Source organism: Oryctolagus cuniculus, chromosome 13 (assembly GCF_051225735.1).
Source record: "Oryctolagus cuniculus isolate XC-2025 breed Fujian yellow rabbit chromosome 13, ASM5122573v1, whole genome shotgun sequence".
Lineage (NCBI taxonomy): Eukaryota > Metazoa > Chordata > Mammalia > Lagomorpha > Leporidae > Oryctolagus > Oryctolagus cuniculus.
This window is the reverse complement of record NC_142879.1, coordinates 97,843,426-97,865,004: the sequence shown is the minus strand read 5'-3', so window position 1 is coordinate 97,865,004 and position 21,579 is coordinate 97,843,426. Positions and strand designations below refer to the sequence as shown.

At 47.0% G+C, this 21,579-nt stretch overlaps 1 protein-coding gene and 1 long non-coding RNA gene across 6 annotated transcripts in view; one reads left to right on the top strand and one right to left on the bottom strand.

Moving 5' to 3' along the window:
• Positions 1-14,472, bottom strand: part of LOC149122781 (uncharacterized) — a 38,831-nt gene extending 24,359 nt beyond the window's left edge. The window contains exon 1 of one of the 2 annotated variants that reach the window (XR_016219193.1): positions 11,174-11,325. Coding sequence is in view for 1 of the 2 variants with exons in the window: in XM_089311821.1 (XP_089167947.1) it covers positions 11,852-12,676 (825 nt within the window). In the remaining variant the exon portion in view is untranslated. Of the gene's footprint in view, positions 1-11,173; positions 11,326-11,851 lie in introns of those variants that run through there. The other variant, XM_089311821.1, reaches the window with a different exon arrangement.
• The window catches only part of LOC149122779 (uncharacterized), a 49,861-nt gene continuing 39,637 nt past the window's right edge, over positions 11,356-21,579 (top strand). For 2 of the 4 annotated variants that reach the window (XR_016219195.1, XR_016219194.1), the window contains exon 1: positions 11,357-11,508. This is a non-coding gene — a long non-coding RNA (uncharacterized LOC149122779). Of the gene's footprint in view, positions 11,509-14,495; positions 14,670-17,413; positions 17,494-19,658; positions 19,834-21,579 lie in introns of all 4 variants that reach the window. The other 2 variants (XR_016219196.1, XR_016219197.1) reach the window with 2 other exon arrangements.

Sequence of the window (21,579 nt, the reverse complement as noted above, 5' to 3'; positions counted from 1 at the left end):
AGTTCCATTTCATTCTTTTATATGTGAATACTTGATTTTCTCATCCCCATTTGCTGAAAAGACTCTCCTTTCCCTTTTGAAGGATCTTAGCACCTTTGCTGAAAATCATTTGACTTACTCATATATGCCAATGGTCTATTTCTGGCTCTCTATTATATTCCACTCTATATTCTAATGCACACTTTTCTTTACACCAGTACTATGGTGTTTTGAAATCAGAAAGAATGAGTACTCCAACTTGGTTCTTGCATTATTGTTTTAGTCTTCAGGGTTCCCTTAGATTCCACATGAATTTTAGGATAATTTTTCTTTTTCTGCTAAGATGTATTTGGGGTTCTGATAGGGACTGGGTTGAATCTGTAGATCACTTCTGGCACATTGATGTTTTAGCACAATCAAGTCTTTCAATCCATGAATATGGGATGCCCTACCATTTAATTACAGTTGACTTCTCATCAGAAACCCTTCAGGCTAGGAGAGAATGTCAAGATACATTCCAAGTCTTAAGAGAAAAGAACTGTCAATCAGAATAATGTACCCTGCAAAGCTCTCATTTATGAATGAAAGTGAAATAAACGCCTTCCATGACAAACAGAAATTTAAAGAATTTGCCACCAGTCGTCTAGCCCTACAGAAATTGCTTAAGGAGGTGCTGCACACTGAAAAACAGAAATATGGTCATCACTACAAAAGAAGGGAAAGGAAAGAATCTCCCAGTAAAAGCACAACGGAAATCCAAAGTAAAAAATAGGAATATTTATGGGAAAATGGCAAGGCAAAGTCATTACTTACCAGTAGTCACCTTGAATGCAAATGGCCTGAACTCTCTAGTTAAAATACAGACTGGGAATGGATTAAAAAAAAAACACAAAACCCATCTATTGGCTGCCTACAAGACACACATCTCACCAAAAAAGATGCATGCAGACTGAAAGTGAAAGGATGGAAAAAGATATTCTGTGCTAACACAAACCAAAAAAGAGTTGGGGTAGCCATCCTAGTATCAGTCAAAATAGACTTTAACACAAAAACTGTTAAAAAGAGACAAAAATAATCAATAATAAAGACCCTCCCAACAAAGAAAAGCACAGGACTGGATGGCTTCACTGCTGAATTCTATCAGATATTTAAAGAACTAACTCCAATTCTTCTCAAGTTATTCAAAACAACTAAAAGGGAGGGAATCCTCCCAAATTCTTTCTATGAAGCCAGCATCACCTTAATTCCTAAACCCAGAAAAGGCACAAGAGAGAAAGAAAACTATAGACCAATTTTTCTGATGAACATAGACACAAAAATCCTCAAAAAAAAATCTAGCCAATCAAATCCAACACATCAGAAAGATCATTCACCCAGACCAAGTGGGATTTATCCCTGGTATGCAGGAATGGTTCAACATTTGTAAATCAATCAATGTGATAACATCACATTAAAAAACTGAAGAATAAAAATCATATGGTTTTCTCAACAGATGCTGATATCATTTATTGATAAAATACAGCATACTTTCATGATGAAAACTCTAAGCAAACTGGGTATAGAAGGAACATTCCTCAACACAATCAAGGAAATTTAAGACAAACTCATGGCCAGCATCATATTGGATAGGGAAAAGTTGGAAGCATTCCCACTGGAATCCAGAACCAGATAAAGATGCCTGCTCTCACCACTGCTATTCAATATAGTCCTGGAAGTTTTAGCCAGAGTCATTAGGCAAGGAAAAGAAATCAAAGGGATAAAAATTGGGAAAGAGGAAGTCAAACTATCCTTATTTGCAGATTACATGATTCTATATATAAGGGATCCAAAAGACTCCACCAAGAGACTATTGGAACTCATATAAGAGTTTAAAAAATAAAATCAATACACAAAAATCAACAGCCTTTGTATACACAGAAAATGCCATGGCTGAGAAAGAACTTCTAAGATCAATCCCATGCACAATTGCTACAAAATAAATCAAATACCTTAGAATAAATTTGATCAAAGGTGTCAAAGATCTCTACAATGAGAATTACAAAACATTAAAGAAAGAAATAGAAGAAGATACAAAAAGATGGAAAAATCTTCCATGTTCATGGATTGAAAGGATCAATATCATCAAAATGTCCATTCTTCCAAAAGCAATTTACAGATTCAATGCAATACCAATCGAAATACCAAAGATAGTCTTCTCAGATATAGAAAAATTATGCTGAAATTTAAATGGAAATATAGGAGACCCCCAAATAGCTTAAAGCCATTTTTTTTGGTGTTTTCATTATTTATTTGACAGATAGAGTTATAGACAGAGAGAGAGACAGAGAGAAAGGTTTTTCTTCCGTTGGTTCACTCCCCTAATGGCTGTTATGGCCGGCGCTGTGCTGATCCAAAGCCAGGAGCCAGGGGCTTCTTCCTGGTCTCCCATGTGGGTGCAAGGGCCCAAGCACTTGGGCCATCCTCCACTGTCCTCCTGGGCCACAGCAGAGAGCTGGACTGGAGGAAGAGCAACCGAGACTAGAACATGGTGCCCATATGGGATGCCGGCGCCACAGGCGGAGGGTTAACCAAGTTAACCATGGCCTCGGCCCTGCTTAAAGCAATCTTACATCAAACTGAGAAACTTCTTATTGCAAAAGAAACAGGAAAGTGAAGAGGCAACTGATAGAATGGGAGAAATTATTTACAAACTATGCAACTGATAAAGGATTAATAACCAGAATATATAAAGAGATCACAAAACTACACAACAACTAAACAAACAACCCACTTAAGAAACGGGCCCAGGACTTAAACAAACATTTTTCAAGAGAGGAAATCCAAACGGCCAACAGAGAAATGAAAAAATTCCTAGGATCACTAGCCATCAGGGAAATGCAAATCAAAACCACAATGAGGTTTCACCTCACCCCAGTTAGAATGGCTTTCATACAGAAATCAACAAACAGCAAATGCTGGTGAGGATGTGGGGGAAAAGATAGCCTAATCCACTGTTGGTGGGAATGTAAACTGGTAAAATCAATATGGAAGACAGTATAAAGATACCTCAGAAAGCTAAATATAAATCTACCATATGACCCAGCCATCCCACTCCTGGGAATTTACTCAATGGAAATGAAATCAGCATATTAAAGAGTTATCTGAACTCCCACGTTTATTGCAGCTCTATTCACAATAGCTAAGATATGGAATCAACCCAAATGCCCATCAACTGAAGACTGGATAAAGAAATTATGAGACCTGTACACCATAGAATATTACACAGCAGTAAAAAAAATGAAATCCTGTCATTTGCAATAAAGTAGATGAAATTGGAAAACATCATACTTAGTGAAATACACCAGTCCCAAAAGGACAAATACTATATGGTCTCCCTGTTCTGTCATAACTAATAGAGAACCTAACAGGTTAATCTATAGAAGTAAAATTAACACTTTGAGATGCAATGACTTTGAATAGCCCCTGTCTCAAGTGTTGAGGAAGTTTTTTTTTCTATATAATTTGTTAAACTCTTTACTTAGTATAGATAAATAATGAAAATAGATCTTAGTAAAAACTATAAGAGGAAGATGGGTTGGAGTTTGGATGGGAGGGTGGGTACAATGGGAAGAATCACTGTATTCCTAAAGTTGTATTTATGAAAAGAATGGAGTTTCTATTCCTTAAATAAAAGGTTTCTGGGGAGGGGAGAGTAAAAATATATAGCTTTGGAGGGAATACTGTGCATAACAACTACGCACATAGTTGTTATGGACATAGAATTCCACATAGAAGGCCGGCGCCACGGCTCAATAGGCTAATCCTCCACCTTCTGGTGCCGGCACACTGGGTTCTAGTCCCGGTCGGGGTGCTGGATTCTGTCCCGGTTGCCCCTCTTCCAGGCCAGCTCTCTGCTGTGGCCAGGGAGTGCAGTGGAGGATGGCCCAAGTGCTTGGGCCCTGCATCTGCATGGGAGACCAGGAGAAGCACCTGGCTCCTGGCTTTGGATCGGCACAGTGTGCCGGCCGCAGCGTGCCGGCCACAGTGGCCATTGGAGGGTGAACCAACGGTAAAGGAAGACCTTTCTCTCTGTCTCTCTCACTGTCCACTCTGCCTGTCAAAAAAAAAAAAAAAAAAAGAATTCCACATAGAATGGAAATAAAGCCAAGAACTTGGAAAAAGATAACGGGAAATAGTGGCATCTTTGAGGAGTGTGTTACAGGCCACCTAACTGCACAGCAGATGTGGTCATGTTTTTAGTGGAACACAAAATTAGTACAGAGATAAGACAACAGGACAACCTTAATATTCATTTCTTCCATCTGCTTGAAATGTACCTTTTTAAAAAAATGTATTTCTTTGAAAGAGATACAGAGAGAGGGAGAAACAGAGAGAGAGAAAGAGAGAGAGAGGTCTTCCATCCACTGCTTCACTCCCCAAATGGCCACAACAGCCAGAGCTGGGCTGATCTAAAGCAAGGAACCAGGAGCTTTTCCAGGTCTCCCACGCAGGTGCAGGGACTCAAGGACTTGGGCCATTCTCTACTGCTTTCCCAGGCTGTAATAGAGAGCTGGATCACAAGTGGAGCAGCCAGGACTGGAACCGGCACCCATATGGGATGCCGGCACTGCTGGCATCTTTGCAAAAGGAGTTGCATGTTTAATTCATTTCACAGATGAGTTCATCTTTCAAAAGTTAGAAAAAAAATACTGAACTTAAGTGTGAGCCACAAGAATAGGGTACAGGGGCCTGCATCACGGCATAGTGGGTAAAGCCATCACCTGCAGCACCAGCATCCCATAGGGGCACCGGCTTACATCCCAATCCAGCTCCCTGCCAACAGCCTTGGAAAGCAAGGAAGAATGGCCCAAGTGCCTCAGCCGTGCACCCACGTGGGAGGCCCAAAAGAAGTCCTGGCTCCTGGCTTCAGATTGGCCCAGCTCCGACTGCTGCAGCCATTTGGGGAGTGAACCAGTGGATGGAAGATCTCTCTTTCTCTCTTAGTCTCTCTCTGTAACTTTGCCTTTCAAATAGATAAATAAATCTTTAATAATAATTTAAAAAAAAGAATAGGGTAGTAATTCAGCAATGACAAGCATATTTTGGGAGGAGTGACCACTTGGCACAGTTAAAGAGAAAACATCATTAAAAATTGTTTTCAAGCAATTTCAGGGGTGGGTCTTTTGGTAAAGGGGATAAGCTGCTGCTTGGGACACTCAGATCCCAGATCTGAGAAGTCTTGGAAGCTGTGCTTCCTGCTAACGCACCTGGGGAGAAGCAGTCGATGGCTCAAGCACTTGGGTCCCCGCACCACCATGTGGAAGGCTCAGATCAAGTTCCTGGCTCCTGGTTTCAGTCTGGCTCAGCGCTAGCTGATGCAGGCACATGGGGTGAGAACCAGCAGATGAGAAATCTCTCTCTGTCTCTTCCTCTTTCTCTGACACTATGCTTTTAAATCAATACATTATACACACATATGAACAAAAACAAATTTGAGACAGAAGGAAAACTGATACAGAACTAAAGAGCTCTCGAAATGTAGAATGGTCACCGGCGCCGTGGCTCACTAGGCTAATCCTCCGCCTTGCGGCGCTGGCACACCGGGTTCTAGTCCCGGTCGGGGCGCCGGATTCTGTCCCGGTTGCCCCTCTTCCAGGCCAGCTCTCTGCTGTGGCCAGGGAGTGCAGTGGAGGATGGCCCAAGTCCTTGGGCCCTGCACCCGCATGGAAGACCAGGAGAAGTACCTGGCTCCTGCCATTGGATCAGCACGGTGCACCGGCCGCAGCGCACCAGCCGCGGCGGCCATTGGAGGGTGAACCAACGGCAAAGGAAGACCTTTCTCCTCTCTGTCTCTCTCACACTGTCCACTCTGCCTGTCAAAAAAAAAAAAAAAAAAAAGAAAGAAAGAAAGAAAAGAAATGTAGGATGGTTTTACAATTCTTAAATGAAATTCATGGGGCCAGCGTTGTAGAGCAATGGGTTAAGATACTGTCTGACATCAGCATCCCATGACCTGCTTATTTGAGTCCTGGCTGTTCCACTTCCAATCCAGATTCCTGCTCACGTGCCTGAGAAAGCAGCCAAAGATGGTCCAAGCACATGGGCCCATGCCACCCACATGGAAGATATGGATGAAATTCTAGGCTCAGGGCTTCATTCTGTTCATCTGGGGAGTGAATTGGAGGATGGAACTCTGCCTTTCAAATACATAAAATAAATCTTTAAAAGATAAAATTCTGACTTATTTTCACAAATAATCACAGAGCAAAAAAGGAGAAATGCATCTACAGGAAGCTCTGGCTAACCTGGAACTGTTTTTGATGTGTTAAACTTTGAAAGTCCACATGTAAACCAAAGAACAAGGTGGTGGCAGAGAGAATGCCCAAGGCACAAAACAAACTGAGGCTGGGGTGGGCATTTGGCCTAGCAGTTAAGCTGCCTGTTGGGATGCCCACATTCCATATCAGAGTGTCTGGCTTCAAGTCCCAGCTCCACTCCTGATTCCAGCTTCCTGCTAATGTGTACCTGGGAAGCAGCAGGTGATGGCTTGAGTCCTTGTCATCCATGTGGGATCCTGGATTGAGTTCCCAGCTCCTGGTTTTGGCCTTGGCCCAGCCCCAGCTGTTGTGAACATTTTCAGTATGAACCAAAGGATAATACCATCTGTCTGTATCTCTCGAATAAATAAAAATTTAAAAAATTAAAAATAAACGAAGGCTGGCCCCCAACACATATACACACGTCAATGTGTATATACATATTATCTAATTAAATATATACTTAGATTTTATATTCACTTACAGCATATCATTAGGTTTATATAACTTATGTAAATACATATTTTTAGCCATGTTCAAGAGCAATAAATTGATAGCACATGGTTTAAAGTGGTGATAGAATTTTTTCTTTTGAATCTTAGATTTGAGGGGCCAGCACTGTGGTGCAGCAGGTAAAGCTGCCGCCTAGCGTGTTGGCTTCCCATATGGGCACTGGTTCTAGTCCCAGCTGCTCCACTTCTGATCCAGCTCTCTGCTATGGCCTGAGAAAGCAATAGAAGATGGCCCAAGTCCTTGGGCCCCTGCACTCACGTGGGAAGACCTGGAGGAAGCTCCTGGCTCCTGGCTTCGGATCAGCACATCTCTGGCTATTGTGGCCAACTGGGGAGTGAACCAGTGGATGGAAGTCCTCTCTCTCTCTGCCTCTCCTTCTCTCTGTGTAACTCTGACTTTCAAATAAGTAACTACATCTTTAAAAAAAATCTCAGATGTGAAAGGTTCTCATTTGAGGACAGAACCAACTGTTGGGAAATCTCTCCTTATATTGAGCAAAATTGACCAGCCTCTCCCTGCTGCCCCAGGAATTCACAGATTTAAACACCAGAAGGGATTCTGCCTGTCTCAGAAGTCACAGAGCACACTGCTGCCATTCAGTGGGTACTACACGTGGCAAGAGATCAGGCATGAAGCAGCAGCATCTGTTGGCTACATGGTGACCTGGAGAATGTATCCCCATCAGAAGAAAATTTAATTCAAATTTAAAATTTAGGTACTGTGTTTCCCAAGCAAAATACCTTCAGCTTTCCCCTGAGGGCCCCCAGTTTGCAATCCCTGCTTCAAAGGGTTTATGAGACTCAGAAAGGCAACATGATTGGCTCCAAACCTTGAACCAATCAGGAAAAACACACAGAAGATGTTACATACCACATACAATCACCCAGCTTGGCTGACACCATAACCCAACTCACACGCTGAGGGTTCCAAATTGGTTTTCCATTCGAGTGGTTCTACAGAAACAAACTTTGCCTTGGGGATGTGAATTCACCACAAACCTAATCATCGCCTTCAATACTGCTTCATTCAGAGGGGTACTCTCCAGACAAGGGTTCCAGGCCCATTCTGGCTGCTCTGGTCAAGGCCACGCCCACTGGGTCCCCAACATCCAAGTCTGCTCAGAGTGGAAAGAGTAAGAAGAGGGGCTGGTGCTGTGGCATAGCAGGTAAAGTCGCCGCTTCCAGTGCCAGCATCCCATATGGGTGCTGGTTTGAGTCCCAGCTGCTCCACTTCTGATTCAGCTCTCTGCTATGGCCTCGGAAAGTAGTAGAAGATGGCCCAAGTCCTTAGGCCCCTGCACCCACGTGGGAGACTCAGAACAAGCTCCTGGCTTCTGGCTTCGGACTGGCACAGCTCCTGCCATTGCGGCAATTGGGGAGTGAACCAGCAGATGGAAGCTCGCTCGCTCGCTCTCTCTCTCTCTGTTTCTCCTCTCTTGTGTAACTCTGACTTTCAAATTAATAAGTAAATCTTTAAAAAAAAAAAAGAGAGAGAGAGAGAGAGAGAGAGAAAGAGAAAGACAACAGATCCACCTTCTCACTGGAATATCTTCTGTTTTCGGGTTTTAAACCTGTACTATCCAAGCCATGTCCTATGTATTCATTCTACTGATTTTTTTTTTTTTTTGCAGGCAGAGTGGACAGTGAGAGAGAGAGACAGAGAGAAAGGTCTTCCTTTTGCCGTTGGTTCACCCTCCAATGGCCGCCTCGGCCAGTGCACTGTGGCCGGCACACCGCGCTGATCCGATGGCAGGAGCCAGGTGCTTTTCCTGGTCTCCCACGGGGTGCAGAGCCCAAGCACTTGGGCCATCCTCCACTGCACTCCCTGGCCACAGCAGAGAGCTGGCCTGGAAGAGAGGCAACTGGGACAGAATCCGGTACCCCAACCAGGACTAGAACCTGGTGTGCCAGCGCCGCAAGGCGGAGGATTAGCCTAGTGAGCTGCGGCGCTGGCCTAGAGATTGATTTTAATTATCTGCTTACTCATTAACTCAAGAAAAGTTGGCCAGCCCTAAGTACAACTAATATCGAAGGATTTCCTGGTACCTGCTTGCCCTGAAATTAGCTGCTTTATAGTTTCTCTGGGTCAGGGAGAGAGAATTCAAACAGCTGGGCAGAAAACTCCTGGAGTAAAAACAAGAACTGGAGGGGACTGGCAGCACAGGCTTCGGTTCAGGGCTCGGCTGGGGCTGGGGATTAAGTGAGAGACGCTCCTGTGAGCTGGGCCTCACATCCCTTAGATTCATGCTGCAAAGCTGAAGTCTGCTATCCTGGCTTTCTTGTAGCCATAGCATCCACAGCAACGCAAAGCTGACAGGTGAAAATGACTCCAACAGCTGTGGGAGTTCCCTGTGTGCCTTCCGAATTAACAAGAAATAGGATAAGAATGCTACTGTGAAATATTTTAACTTCTTTGGAAAATGAGTATAGAACATATCAGTTCTGTACTAGGGTTCTCTATATTAATATTGCCAAAAGATTTAAGGAATTCACGTGTATTCCCTGCCAATATATTCTGCCTTTAACAGTAACATTTTACTATAACTCACAATTTTCTTAAGAGCAAATGTAAGAGATTTAATAATAAATGATACTCTTTTCAGTCTGTTTATCTACATTGGTCATCAAAACAACCCAAAAACAAAATTTATAACAAATTCAAATGAAACAAATTTCACTTTGGCTGAATAGGAATTAGTCTTTAAAATAAATTCCTGTAACATTAAATAAGAGCTAAGCTTTCTAACAAATTCTTTTTTAAAGACTTTATTTATTTATTGGGGCTGGAGCTGTGACATAGTGGGTTAAGCTGCCACTGCAGTGCCAGCATCCCATATGGGCACTGGTTCGAGTCCTGGCTGCTACACTTTCAATCCAGCTCTCTGCTATGGCCTGGGAAAGCCATGGAGGATGGGTCTAAGTCCTTGAGCCCCTGCACCCACATGGGAGACCACAAGAAGCTCCTGAGTCCTGGCTTTAGACTGGATCAGCTCCGGCTTTACAGCCATTTGGAGAGCGAACCAGCAGAAGGAACACCTCTCTGTCTATGCCCCTCTGTAACTCTGCCTTTCAAAGAAATAATAATAATAAATTCTTTTTCTTTTAAAAAACTAAAACATCAAGAGCTAATCTAACAAATTTTTAGAGAAATTTTATTCATTTACTTGAGAGACAGAAAGGTCTTCCATCTGATGGTTCACTCCTCAAATGGCCACATCGGACAGAGCTGGGCCAATCTGAAGCCAGAAGCTTCTTCTGGGCCTCCCACGCAGGTGCAGGTGCCCAAACATTTGGCCATCTTCCTCTACTTTCCCAGGCAACAAGCAGAGTGCTAGAATGGAAGAGGAGCAGCAGGGACTAGACCTGGTGGCCATATAAGATGCTGGCGCCACAGGCAGAGGATTAACCTAGTGCACCACAGCGCCAGCCCGTGCCAAACTCTGACATTAACCCACAACAAAGATTTAAGGCTTTTTCCTCCCCTTGTCTCCTCATTTGTAAAGACACTGACCATTCCAACCTTTCTTCCAGGATACTAGATGCATGGGTATAAAGTGAAATACAGAAGATAATCGGCTTTTTCACCTCCATCATTGCTACAAAGGCTCAGAAGTGCAAAGATTCTACAGAAATGACTTTTACTTTCTGCACTGCATTAAAATATTGCAAAGTATTTGGAATGGACCGCACAGGGTTGAGAACAGCTGATCTAGGGGTGTGGGTGCATGAGTGAAAATGAGATGTACCAGCACATCCATTCTTTCTGTGCTGTTTTAGGGTCCCAGCGTGTGTCTATGAATGACCGATGACAAGTGCGTTAGATTGGGACAGGTACGCACACACTGACGTGTGTCACACTCGAGCTTCCCGGTCTCCCGAGGGCTGTGTGAGCTGGGAACGGGCGGACAGGCTCAGGCGGGCAGCGCTGTCTGCAACCCCAAGGCCAACACGGATGTCGCTGCTCTTGCACACGCGGTCTGCCTCGTTTCCTCCTTACACCTCCCTAAGTAACATTGTGAACGGACCCACACCCGCAGCAAACGCTGAGAGCAACTTCTCAGACACGCACAAAGGAGCTGAGCGCACAAAATGTTCTGGTCATGACGCAAACTTTTCTAGAAACCTAAGCGTTCGCTCACACCTGAGTCTACCGGAATCTTTCCTATGCCAGGCACCAGCGTCAGCGCGGAAGTTTCTAGAAAGCCCGAGGGCGCCATGACAGGCTGACCTGGGCAATGACCCCGGGGCTAAGCGGAAACCGGCCTCGCGTGCAAGTACCAACAGCTAATTTGGCAGAGGGGACTACACACACACACTCACGGGCCCCGCACACGGAGACACGCACACGAGTGGGCCAGCTGTCCACCGAAACACCAAAACCGGTACCTGTAGCCGGGGAAGCCTGTCCGAGAACAGGATGAAGGGACGAGGTGCGGCCGGAAAAATGGACCAGTACCTCTAAGACAGGTCCACGACGGGAGAAAAAAACCAGGAGCGACACTAGGAAGTAACGTCCCCGGCGGTCCACCTCCTTTTATGGGGTTTGCCCCAGGGCCCCGGATGCAACAGGTGCGTCCCGGGGAGGCACGTGGTGTAACTGACAAGCAGAGGGGCGGGGCGGTGGCTTGTGGCTTGTGGCGCCGCAGACTTCGCTAGCTTCGTGCCTCTCCCTTATCAAACCCAGAGGCCAGCGGTGGTGACAAGGGGCCACCATAACTCAGGTAAAAAGACGAAACTCGGAGACCCCCGCCCGGTTCCCGCCCGAGGGCGGCGGCGCCCCGCAGCGCGTGCACAGCCAGGTTCAGGTCCTGCACCCCGGGCGAGATGGGGCAGGAACGCGGGTGCAGGGAAGCAACGCGGGGCGCCCCGCCGTGGGTCCCGAGAGCACGCGCGTCCGCGAGCCCGCAGGAGACGCCGCAGCCGCCCGACACCGCCCGTGAGCACCCGCAGCCGCGCGGCCACGCCGGGGTCTCCGCCGACGGCGAGCGCGGGGGCAGGGGGCGAGGTGGGGCGGGAAGGAGGACGGCGGCGGGAGACCCCGCGCCCGCGCAGCCCCGCACTCACCCGCCTCCCCGCGGGGGGCTCGGGGCCGAGGGAGCCCGCGCCGCCCGCGTCTCCTCCAAGGCCCGGGACTGCGCTCGGGGCCTCTCCCGGGCTGAGGGCGGCCCGCGGGGCGTTTTCCTCCGGACGCGCGGGAGCGCGGGACACGGGGGACCTGGCTGGGCCCGCGCCTGGTTCCGTGCGCTGCTCCGGGCCGCGCCACAGACCCCACCGCCACCGCCGCGAGAGTGCGGGAGTGCGGGCGGCGCGGGAGGCGGTGTTCGGGGCGCGGGCGACAGGGGCCGCGGGAGCGCGGGTGCCGGGGGTCGCGGAAGCGCGGGAGGCGGTGTTCGGGGCGCGGGCCCGGGGCGGCGCGGGTGACGGGGGCCGCGGGAGGCGGTGTTCGGGGCGCGGGCCCGGGGCGGCGCGGGTGACGGGGGCCGCGGGAGCGCGGGAAACGGTGTTCGGGGCGCGGGTGACGGGGGCCGCGGGAGCGGTGTTCGGGGCGCGGGCCCGGGGCGGCGCGGGTGACGGGCCCTCTGGAGCCGGGGCTGCCCTGGACGCGGCTGCGCGCAGAGGCTGGGGTGGCGCCGCGGGGTGTCGGGCCGCCGGGCTCCCGAATGTGGAGATGCGGGCCAGAGGTGTCAGGCCTCGCTTCGTTTGGTCTGCGATATTTTTCCACTCTTTGAAGCTTAGAGACCTTATGAGGAGTAGAAGAGAAAGGGGTCTATGCCGGTGGGTGCACAGGATCCTCCAAGACGTGGATGAATCACAGAGGAAATGGCAGTTAGTTAGTAAGGAGCAGAGGCCGGCCCTCAGGGGGTGCTTCCTGGAAGCCTCTTGATCCATCTGTTTCTCTTGCACGTTTTAATCATCTGTGTGCTACAAGGGAACATGACCGGAACCAGCATGGACATCTCTGATACTGGTTTGAGAAAGTGATGCCTACTTGGGGGGGTGAATCAACGGAAAAAGGAAGACCTTTCTCTCTCTCTCTCTCTCTCTCACTGTCTAACTCTCCCGTCCAAAAAATGAAAAATAAAAAAATAAAATAAAAAAAAGAAAGTGATGCCTAAGGTGTGAGCATCCATGTCCTTTGCCAAGTTCAGGCCAAGTGCTAGAATCTACCACTGGGTCATCACATGCCACAATTTGAATTTATTTTTGTTTGAACTTTTTTTTTTTTTTTTTTTTGACAGGCAGAGTGGACAGTGAGAGAGAGAGACAGAAAGGTCTTCCTTTTGCTGTTGGTTTACCCTCCAATGGCTGTCGCAGCCGGCGCGCTGATCTGAAGCCAGGAGCCAGGTACTTATCCTGGTCTTCCATGCGGGTGCAGGGCCCAAGCACCTGGGCCATCCTCCACTGCACTCCCTGGCCACAGCAGAGAGCTGGCCTGGAAGAGGGGCAACCGGGACAGAATCCGGCGCCCCGACTGGGACTAGAACCTGGTGTGCCAGCGCCGCAAGGCGGAGGATTAGCCTATTGAGCCGTGGCGCTGGCCTTCTTTTTCTTTTTTTTAAAGATTTATTTACTTATTTAAAAGGCAGTTATAGAGAAAGAGAGAGAAACAGAGATAGTCCATTTGCTGGCTCATTCCACAAAGGCCGGAAACCCTGGGACTGGGCCAAGCTGAAGCCATGAGACTGGAACTCTCTCCGGGTAGCAGGGGTAAAAGTACTTGGACCATCTTGTGCTGCTTTCCGACACATTAGCAGGGACTTCTGTTGGCACTGGAGCAGCCAGGACTCCAAATGGTGCTCATATGGGACTCCAGCGTCCTAGGCAGAGGCATAACCCAGAGTGCTACAGTGCCAGGCCCCTTACCTGAAATTTTCTAAGGGGAAAACACAGCCTGGTATTTAAATTTGAAGCGGTCCCAGCTGACTTTGTCTATTTTTTCCTCACCATGTTCGAACACTGACTAAACTGGCCAACCTTGGGCTGTCAGCATAAATGACCACTCATTAGGATGCATTCCCAGCCACCCAGCCAGAGCCAGCTTCCCAGTGACTCCCTGAAGGACTCATCAGGGCTTGTCTTTGCCTTGTTGCCTGTGCACTGCCACTCCGAGTTCAGCTCAGTGACAGCAGACACCTGCCTCCTTCAAGTCTGTCACTAAATGGCACTCCCAGTTCAGCTCAGTAACGACAGACACCTGTCTCCTTCAAATATGTCACTAAATGACACGTGGGTGGATCAGAATCAACAGATAACTGCGTGAAAGGTGGTGGATCGACCCTGACCATCTTACTTGAACCAGAAAGATGAGGCCTGTATTCTCTTGGCCACAGTTGATGAAAACTAGTTGGAGAATTCAAAGTGGCTGTGTTTCTGGAAGGGGGACTTTAACTCCGAAAGTATGCCCGGGAGTTTGGTGTAGCAGAGGCCCCCTCCTAGCACTGCCTGCCCCTAGAGCAAGGGCACATGACCCAGTTCTGTTTAGAGAAAATTCACCAGGGGCTCCTGGGAGAGACTTGAAAGTTTGTGTTCCACCTCCACAACTTAAGGTCAGCTGAACATGTAGCTGTTAAGCCATGCAGCCTGGCTTAGGCAAACCAGGCCTCTGGTGCATAGAGTGATTCAAGCACCAAATAGCGGTATGCAAGGACTGACGGTAACAAGGTACCACAGACTGGGTGCTTAAACACAGAAATGTCTTGTCTCACAGTTCGGGAGCCTGAAGTCCAAAATCAAAGTGTTGTCAAGACCAGGTTCTTCGGAGGGCTGTGAAGGAGGGATGGCTCCAGCTTTTCTCTTTGACCTGCCAACGGCTGTCCTCACTGTCACGTGATATTCTCCCTGTGCACCTGCCTCTCTGCGCAGATTTCCCCGTTTTGTAAAGGTGCCAGTCATGTTGGATTAGGACCTGCTCTAATGAACTCATTTTAACTTGAGTACCTTGTAAAGACTCTGTCTCAATAAGGTCACACTCCAAAGTACTTTAACAGGAATTTTGAAGATGACACAATTCACACAGCTTTCTGTATATTCATTAGTCTTCGTTTTAAGGGCTCATTCATGTAGGCTGGGCTGGGGTCAACTAGTGAGGCAGCCAATGGAAACTTTTGCAGGATGTAACTAGAGAGAGAGAGGCAAGGCTGGCTTGAGTGCCCATGTGCTCCATTAGGAGTGGACCTAGGCAAACCTCATGGGGCTTGCAGGGAAGCACAGTGACTTACACTGGACAGCGATGAAGTTAAGTCTTATTACAGGGCAGGACCACCTGTCAGTGGGATTATCAGCAGGAATTTTCATGAGAAAAAAGTTCATGGAGTCTTAGGGCATCCTAAAGACCCAAATCACTGATTCCTAGTTTCCCTTACAGATCAGGACCATGCGTCAAAGACGTCCAGCCTGTTACCTCCCTGTGCCTGAACTTATTTCTCAATGATACCCTGTGGACCAAGGCCTGTGGTCTACAAATACAATGGCTTCTTCTCCTTAGACTGTAACCTCCTAGACATTCATTTACTCAGTGAATGCCTTTGCATACCAGCATGTGCCGGGTACTCTGTTGGCAGAACTGAGTTATCAGTTTAAGTCCTGGCCAAAAAAAGAAAAAAAAATGCCACCCAGGAGACTCTATTCAGAATCCCTGGAACATAGGGAAGGGGCATGGAGCATAGGAAGCAAAGGAGCAAGTGCAGAAAAGGAGGAGTAGATGGGTAGGGGTGCGTGATGTGGGCCCTTTAAGCCGTGATAGAGACTGACATGTTATTCCAAGAATAAATAAATAAAAGCATCATGTTCTGATTTGTGTTGTAAGACAGCCATTATGGTTATACTGTAGAAATAGAATTCAGAGGTGCAAGAGTAGGAAGAGTAGTAACAAGGCACATTAAGGTAAGGTTCCCTGGGAGACAGCCTCCAGGATCAGATGTTTAGAGCCCCGGGGCCCGGAGGAGGATTCGCTTGGGTGCTCTTAGAATCTTCATATTTTGTGATAACTGTGACAGGTGAATCACAGTCTGGCCAGGCCGAGGCAGCTCAGGGCTCAGACCCTTCAGAGGCAGCCGTGTGGGTCGTCCCACTGCCAAGCATCTGAGGCCAAAGACCAGCCAAGGTCTGAGGACACAGAATGTGTGAGCAGCTGTGCCATCCCCCAGACCCTCCAGGTGAGAAAGGACAGGGAAGGGAGAAGAGGCAAGAGGAACAGGAACTTTCAAACTCGTCGGCCCCATCGTAAGCCGGCTTTGCCTTCTCTGAGCATGGCCTGAGTTGCTCTTGTGTCTTGTGGGTGCTTCTCGGCTCTTCAGACACCTCGCCTCACTGGTGCCTTCCTGGGGCCTCCACCCCTCTGAGAGCAAGCTTCTCCAGTGTGGTTCTAGTCTCGGCAGTGGGGCAGGTCAGTCCAGCTGCCACCTGCCAAGGTCCTGCAGCTGCCCTCCCGCCTCCACCTCCCGCCACCTGTGGATTTCCCCCCACTGGTCCATAGGCAGCGTTTCCATGGCATTTGCCCAGCACATTCTGGACGTGCAGGCCTGTCCTCACGTAGGGATCCCTCAAGTAGGGATCAGGCACCTGTCCTCTCCGTCCTCCTCACCTCCAGCCACAGGGCAGAGGACACATGTTCAGCTCTCAGTGGTCTCCTCCAGGAAATACCTGTTCTCCCCTCCTCTCTCAAGGAAGGTTGGGGAGTAGAGGTGTGGGAGTGGAAGTGACTGATGTGGCTCTCTCCCTGACAATCCACTCGTTTCCCTTCTCTAACTGCAACATGGGGGAGCTGGGTAATTGACTTTCTAGTTACTACCATTACATTTTAATTAATTGATTTGTTTGAGAGGCATGTGCACACTGACATACATACACAGATGTCTTCTATCCATTGGTTCACTTTCCAAATTCCCATGACAGCCAGAGCTGGTCCAGGCTGAGGCTAGGAGCCTAGAACTCCATCCAGGTCACCTATGTGTGTGGCAGTGGCCCAAGTACCTAGACCATCTGGTGCCTTCCCAGGTGCATTAACAAGAAACTGGGCTAGAAGTGCAGCATCCAGGACTTGAATTAGTGCTCCAATATGGGGTACAGGTGTATGAATCAGCAGCCTCACCCACTGCACCACAGCAGTGGCCCCTAAAAAGACTTTAACCTGGAAAAATAATGGAGAAACTTGGATTCTGAGAGGAATACACAAAGCTAGCCAGCAGTACTGTCAAAAGGCAAGAGTACTCAATGACAGGAAACACTTCCGTCTTTAGTTCCTGCTACCTCCAGCTCTTTTCCACACAGCAGTAAGAGGCATCTGTAAAAATCTGTGTAAATCTGAATGGAACTTGGAACCTCTCAGGACTTTACACTAAACTTGGAATAAAACCCCCAAACCCCCTGGATGATCTCACTCCTACTCACTGGGTCGTCCCTCGTGTCAACTACATGCTCCCTTTGCTCTCTGTATTCTGTCAATATTGATCTGACTTTCCTAAAACCCCATGCTTTTGACAACTTCAGGATGTTTCACTTCTGGTTCCTTCTGCCTGGTTGGTTGGACCGTTTTCTTCACTGGTCCCAATAGAGTTGAAGCTTTTTCTCACCACCTTACCTACAGTTATTTGACCTTTATCTCCGCACTCTCTGTTTCCTTCATAGGACTCATCTGAATATAAGCTTTTACTTCTTATTTACTTGTTTATCATCTGCCTTTCGCCCAAGAGTTCAAGCTCAGTGAGGTGAGGCTTGATCTCTGCCCTGTTTTCTGTTGAACTGCAATTCCCCGTGGCTGATACGGGTAGATGGGTGGATGGATGGATGATGGATGGATGTGTGGGTGGATGGATGATGGATGAATGGATGTGTGGATGAGTGGACGTGTTACTAGATGCTAAGTGGATGGATGGATGTGTTGATGCATGAATGGATCTGTGGATGAGTGGATGGATAGATAGGTGGATACAGAGGTGAATGAATGACTAAATGGATGGATAGCTAAGTCTTCCGAAACCTTGACTTTGCTTTCTCTACTGGCACTAGCAAGCTCTTATTTAACATACAATTTGTTTGAATTATGCTGTACTGGACACTGCTCAAAGTTTCTTGGCACTTCACAGCTGGAGAGAACCAAAACAATTAGAGACAAAGCAGGAAGTGATTCGACATGGAGGAGAGGTCATTTTATTCATTCCTGAATAACTACTGCAGAAATAACAGCTGTTACATGACTTGTTTTAGAATTTAAGATTTGCCTCGCCAAAGAGCAAAAAGGCCAAAAGCCTAATTTATTTGTAAAAGTGATTATACACACTGTGTGTGTGTGTGTGTGTATGTGTATGTGTATGTGTTTATGCATGTGTGGCCTCTACATACACAACAGAAGGATTCAAGGCTCACAGAAGTTTCACACCGCGTGCTTCTTTGTGTAAACGGAACGTTCCTACTTTTCAGAATGCCAAAAAATTCCAGGCAAATCTAGAAAATCTGTTTTTGTCTAAAACCTCTTCAAGCACTTTCTCAAAGATTTACGATGTCTGAGAAATATTATACTTCGAGACATTGAAATCCAAGATGGGCAAAAGTTAGAAAAAGTCATTGGAAAGAATTATCCCTCTCTACACCATTCCACCTCTAAATATGTTATTTCATGTGGGTCTAGGAAAGTATGTAGGAGAGGAAAAACTCCTCTTACCTAACTATACAATTTATAGCAAGGTGATCCTAGACAAGGAAACAAAGGCCCATGACAAAGCCACCGAAATGGTTGGGGAATGACAGCAAAGAAAGGACCACCACAGGCAGGACCAAGGTGAGCCTGGGTGCAAGATTGTACCTGTGATGAGTAACAGCCTTGACCTTGCATTCTTTTTTATTTTTTAAGGATTTATTTTATTTATTTGAAAGAAAGAGTTACAGAGATAGGTAGAGCCAGAGAAAGATAAATGTCTTCCATTCTGCTGGCTCACTCCCCCAGTGTCCGCTGTGGCCAGAACTGAGCCAATCCGAAACCAGGAGCGTCTTTGGGTCTCCCACGCGAGTACAGGGGCCCAAGGAGTTGTGCCATCTTCTACTGTTTCCCAGGCCACAGCAGAGAGCTGAAGAGGAGCAGCCAGGACTAGAAATATCGCCTATATGGAATGCCGGCGCTAAAGGCTGGGGTTTCAAACCGCTGTGCCACATTGCATTCTTAATTATCTGTATTCAAGTCTAAGCATGATCACTCTGACTATAGAGCCTTGTTCCTTGTTCTGTATAAGTAAGTCTCTGTCTCCTGCCTTGTACAATTGAAATGATCATCATAGATATTTTAATACTGCTATTATGAAGAATAAATGAAAAGCCACTGTGCATAAAGTCCTTAGCACAGCACACCTGTTAGATAGCCCTTAGTGCCCAGGAAGCATGCAATAAATATCCACCACAATCACTTGTCAAACTCAGCACCATGCAATAGAGAAATAATTATGAGCCATACATTTAATTTTTTTCTAACAGCTACTTTAACAAAATTAAATGGATGGAATCAATTTATGTTTTCAAGGCTGGTATTGTGGCACAGTGTGTTAAGCCATCATTTGGGACACCATCATCCTATATCAGAGAGCTGGATTGAGTCCTGGCTGCTCTACTTTTGACCCAGCTTCTTGCCTGGAAAGGTGGCAGATGATGGCCCAAGTACTTGGGTCCCTGCCACTCATGTGGAAGTCGGGGATGGAGTCCCTGGCTCCTGGCTTTGGCCTGGCCCAGCCCTGGCTGTTGCAGGCACTTGGGGAGTGAAATAGAAGATTGAAGATTCTCTCTCTCTGTGTGTGTGTGTGTGTGTGTGTGTGTGCCTGTCTGTCTCTTCCTCTCTCTAAAACTCTACCTGCGAGTCTTACAGGAGACTGTCTTTTCCCCACCACAGGATCAGAGGGATTTCTTGCCATACCCAAGGTTCCTTCTAGAAGCCAGACGCTGAATTAACACCGTCAGAGACCCAACAAGTTCACACTTCTCCCACCTGGGAGATGACCCCATACAGCAGTTTTCCCGCTTCCCCGCCTTTGCATGCCCGGAAGGAACCAGCAGAGGGCAGCCTGGTACTTTGTTCATCGCGTCTCTGCCGTGGGCGCTGAGAAGGGCAGCGGGAGAGGTTGGGAGTCTGTGAGGAGGATTGGGGTGAGGCAGGCAGAGGTGGGGATTCCAGCGTTCCGACTGCTATTTGGAGGGCCCTCGCGACTCCTTTTCCAGATCAGAAGGGTGATCTACACCATGATGAATGGTGGCGTCATGCACACACTGTTACTAACATTTGAGCAGTGCCTGTCTCCTTTATCTAATATAGCATGAGCTCTCTGGCAGACTTTTATAAAATAGTCTTTTGTATTTTTTTTGAAGATTAAAATCTGTTTGAAAGGCAGAATTACGGAGGGGGGACCCACACACAGAGAACAATAGATAGAGATCTTCTACCTGCTGGTTTACTCCCCAGTGTTCACAACAGCCAGGTCTGGGCCAGGCTGAAGTCAGGAGCCTGGTCCTCCCTCCGGGTCTCCCACATTGGTGGCAGAGGCTCAAGCACTTTGAGCCATCCTTTGCTGCCTTTCAGGGACATTAGCAGGCAGCTGACTTGGAAGCGGAGTAGCCTGGGCTTGAACCAGCACCTCAGGTGGAATGCTGGATTGCAATGGTGGCTTACCCTGCTGTGCCATGATGCCAGCCCCTCTCTGACAGTTTTTAAAAAAATACTTGTGTTGGGTTGGAGGGAAGTTATGGGGGGGGAAAAGCCATTATAATCTATAAGCTGTACTTTGGAAATTTATATTCATTAAATAAAAGTTAAAAAAAAAGAAACTGAATAGTCCATAACTTAAAAGTATGACAAAGATGAAATATGTCTCTACATAATCACAATAAAAAGTCTGCAACCATTAAAAAAAAATGCTTGTCTTACATAGTTGGATGGTACTAAGGAGTCCTTGTTTGCAAAATCTGAACCCTCTTAAGCAATCTTTGCTTAAGAAAAGGCTTAGAATTCCAAGTCATTTTTTCCATAATTAAATAACTTTGCACAGAGTGTGGCGTCTCTGAGGGAGAACCAAATCCTGCAGATACCAAAATCACATCTCTGATGACACAGTTAAGTAACAGAAACAAACCATCACCTGGGTCAGTTTTTGCTTCCTGCAAAAAGTATTGGCTTATTTCAATCTAAAAGGAGAGTTAGATAGCATTTAGACAATTGGATGATTATAGTGGATCATTACTTTTTTGCTTAGCTAACAGATAATACACATATTTTCCTTAAGGAGTTTTTTAAACATTGTGAAAATTAGTTACTTGCAATAAAAGGTATAAAAATAAAGGATTCTGAATCATGTCTATCATTATGTTCACTTGCGGACTTCTCATTCCCATATTTACTACATTAACTATTTGCTGGGGGCCATGTTTGGGAAGGTGGTTGAGTTACTGATTAACATGCCTGCCTCCCATATCAGAGTGCCTGGTTCAGATCCCAGCTTCTCTGCTTCTAATCCAGCTTCCTGCTGATGCACACCCTGAGAGACAGCAGATGATGGCTCAAGTACTTGGGCCCCTGCCACCAACGTGGGATACCCAGATTGAGGTCCAGGCTCCTGGCTTCAGCCTGGCCCAGCCCTGGTTGTTGCAGGCATTTGGGGAGTGAGCCAGTGAATGGAATATCTCTGCCTTTCACATAAAATGAAAAATAGGTGATTTTTAAGATATATTTACTGGATATCTTGTCTGTAAGAGGCCTTTGCTAGTTCATGGACATAGGAAGATGGTCCTTTCTCAAAATCTTTTAAGATTTACTTATTTAT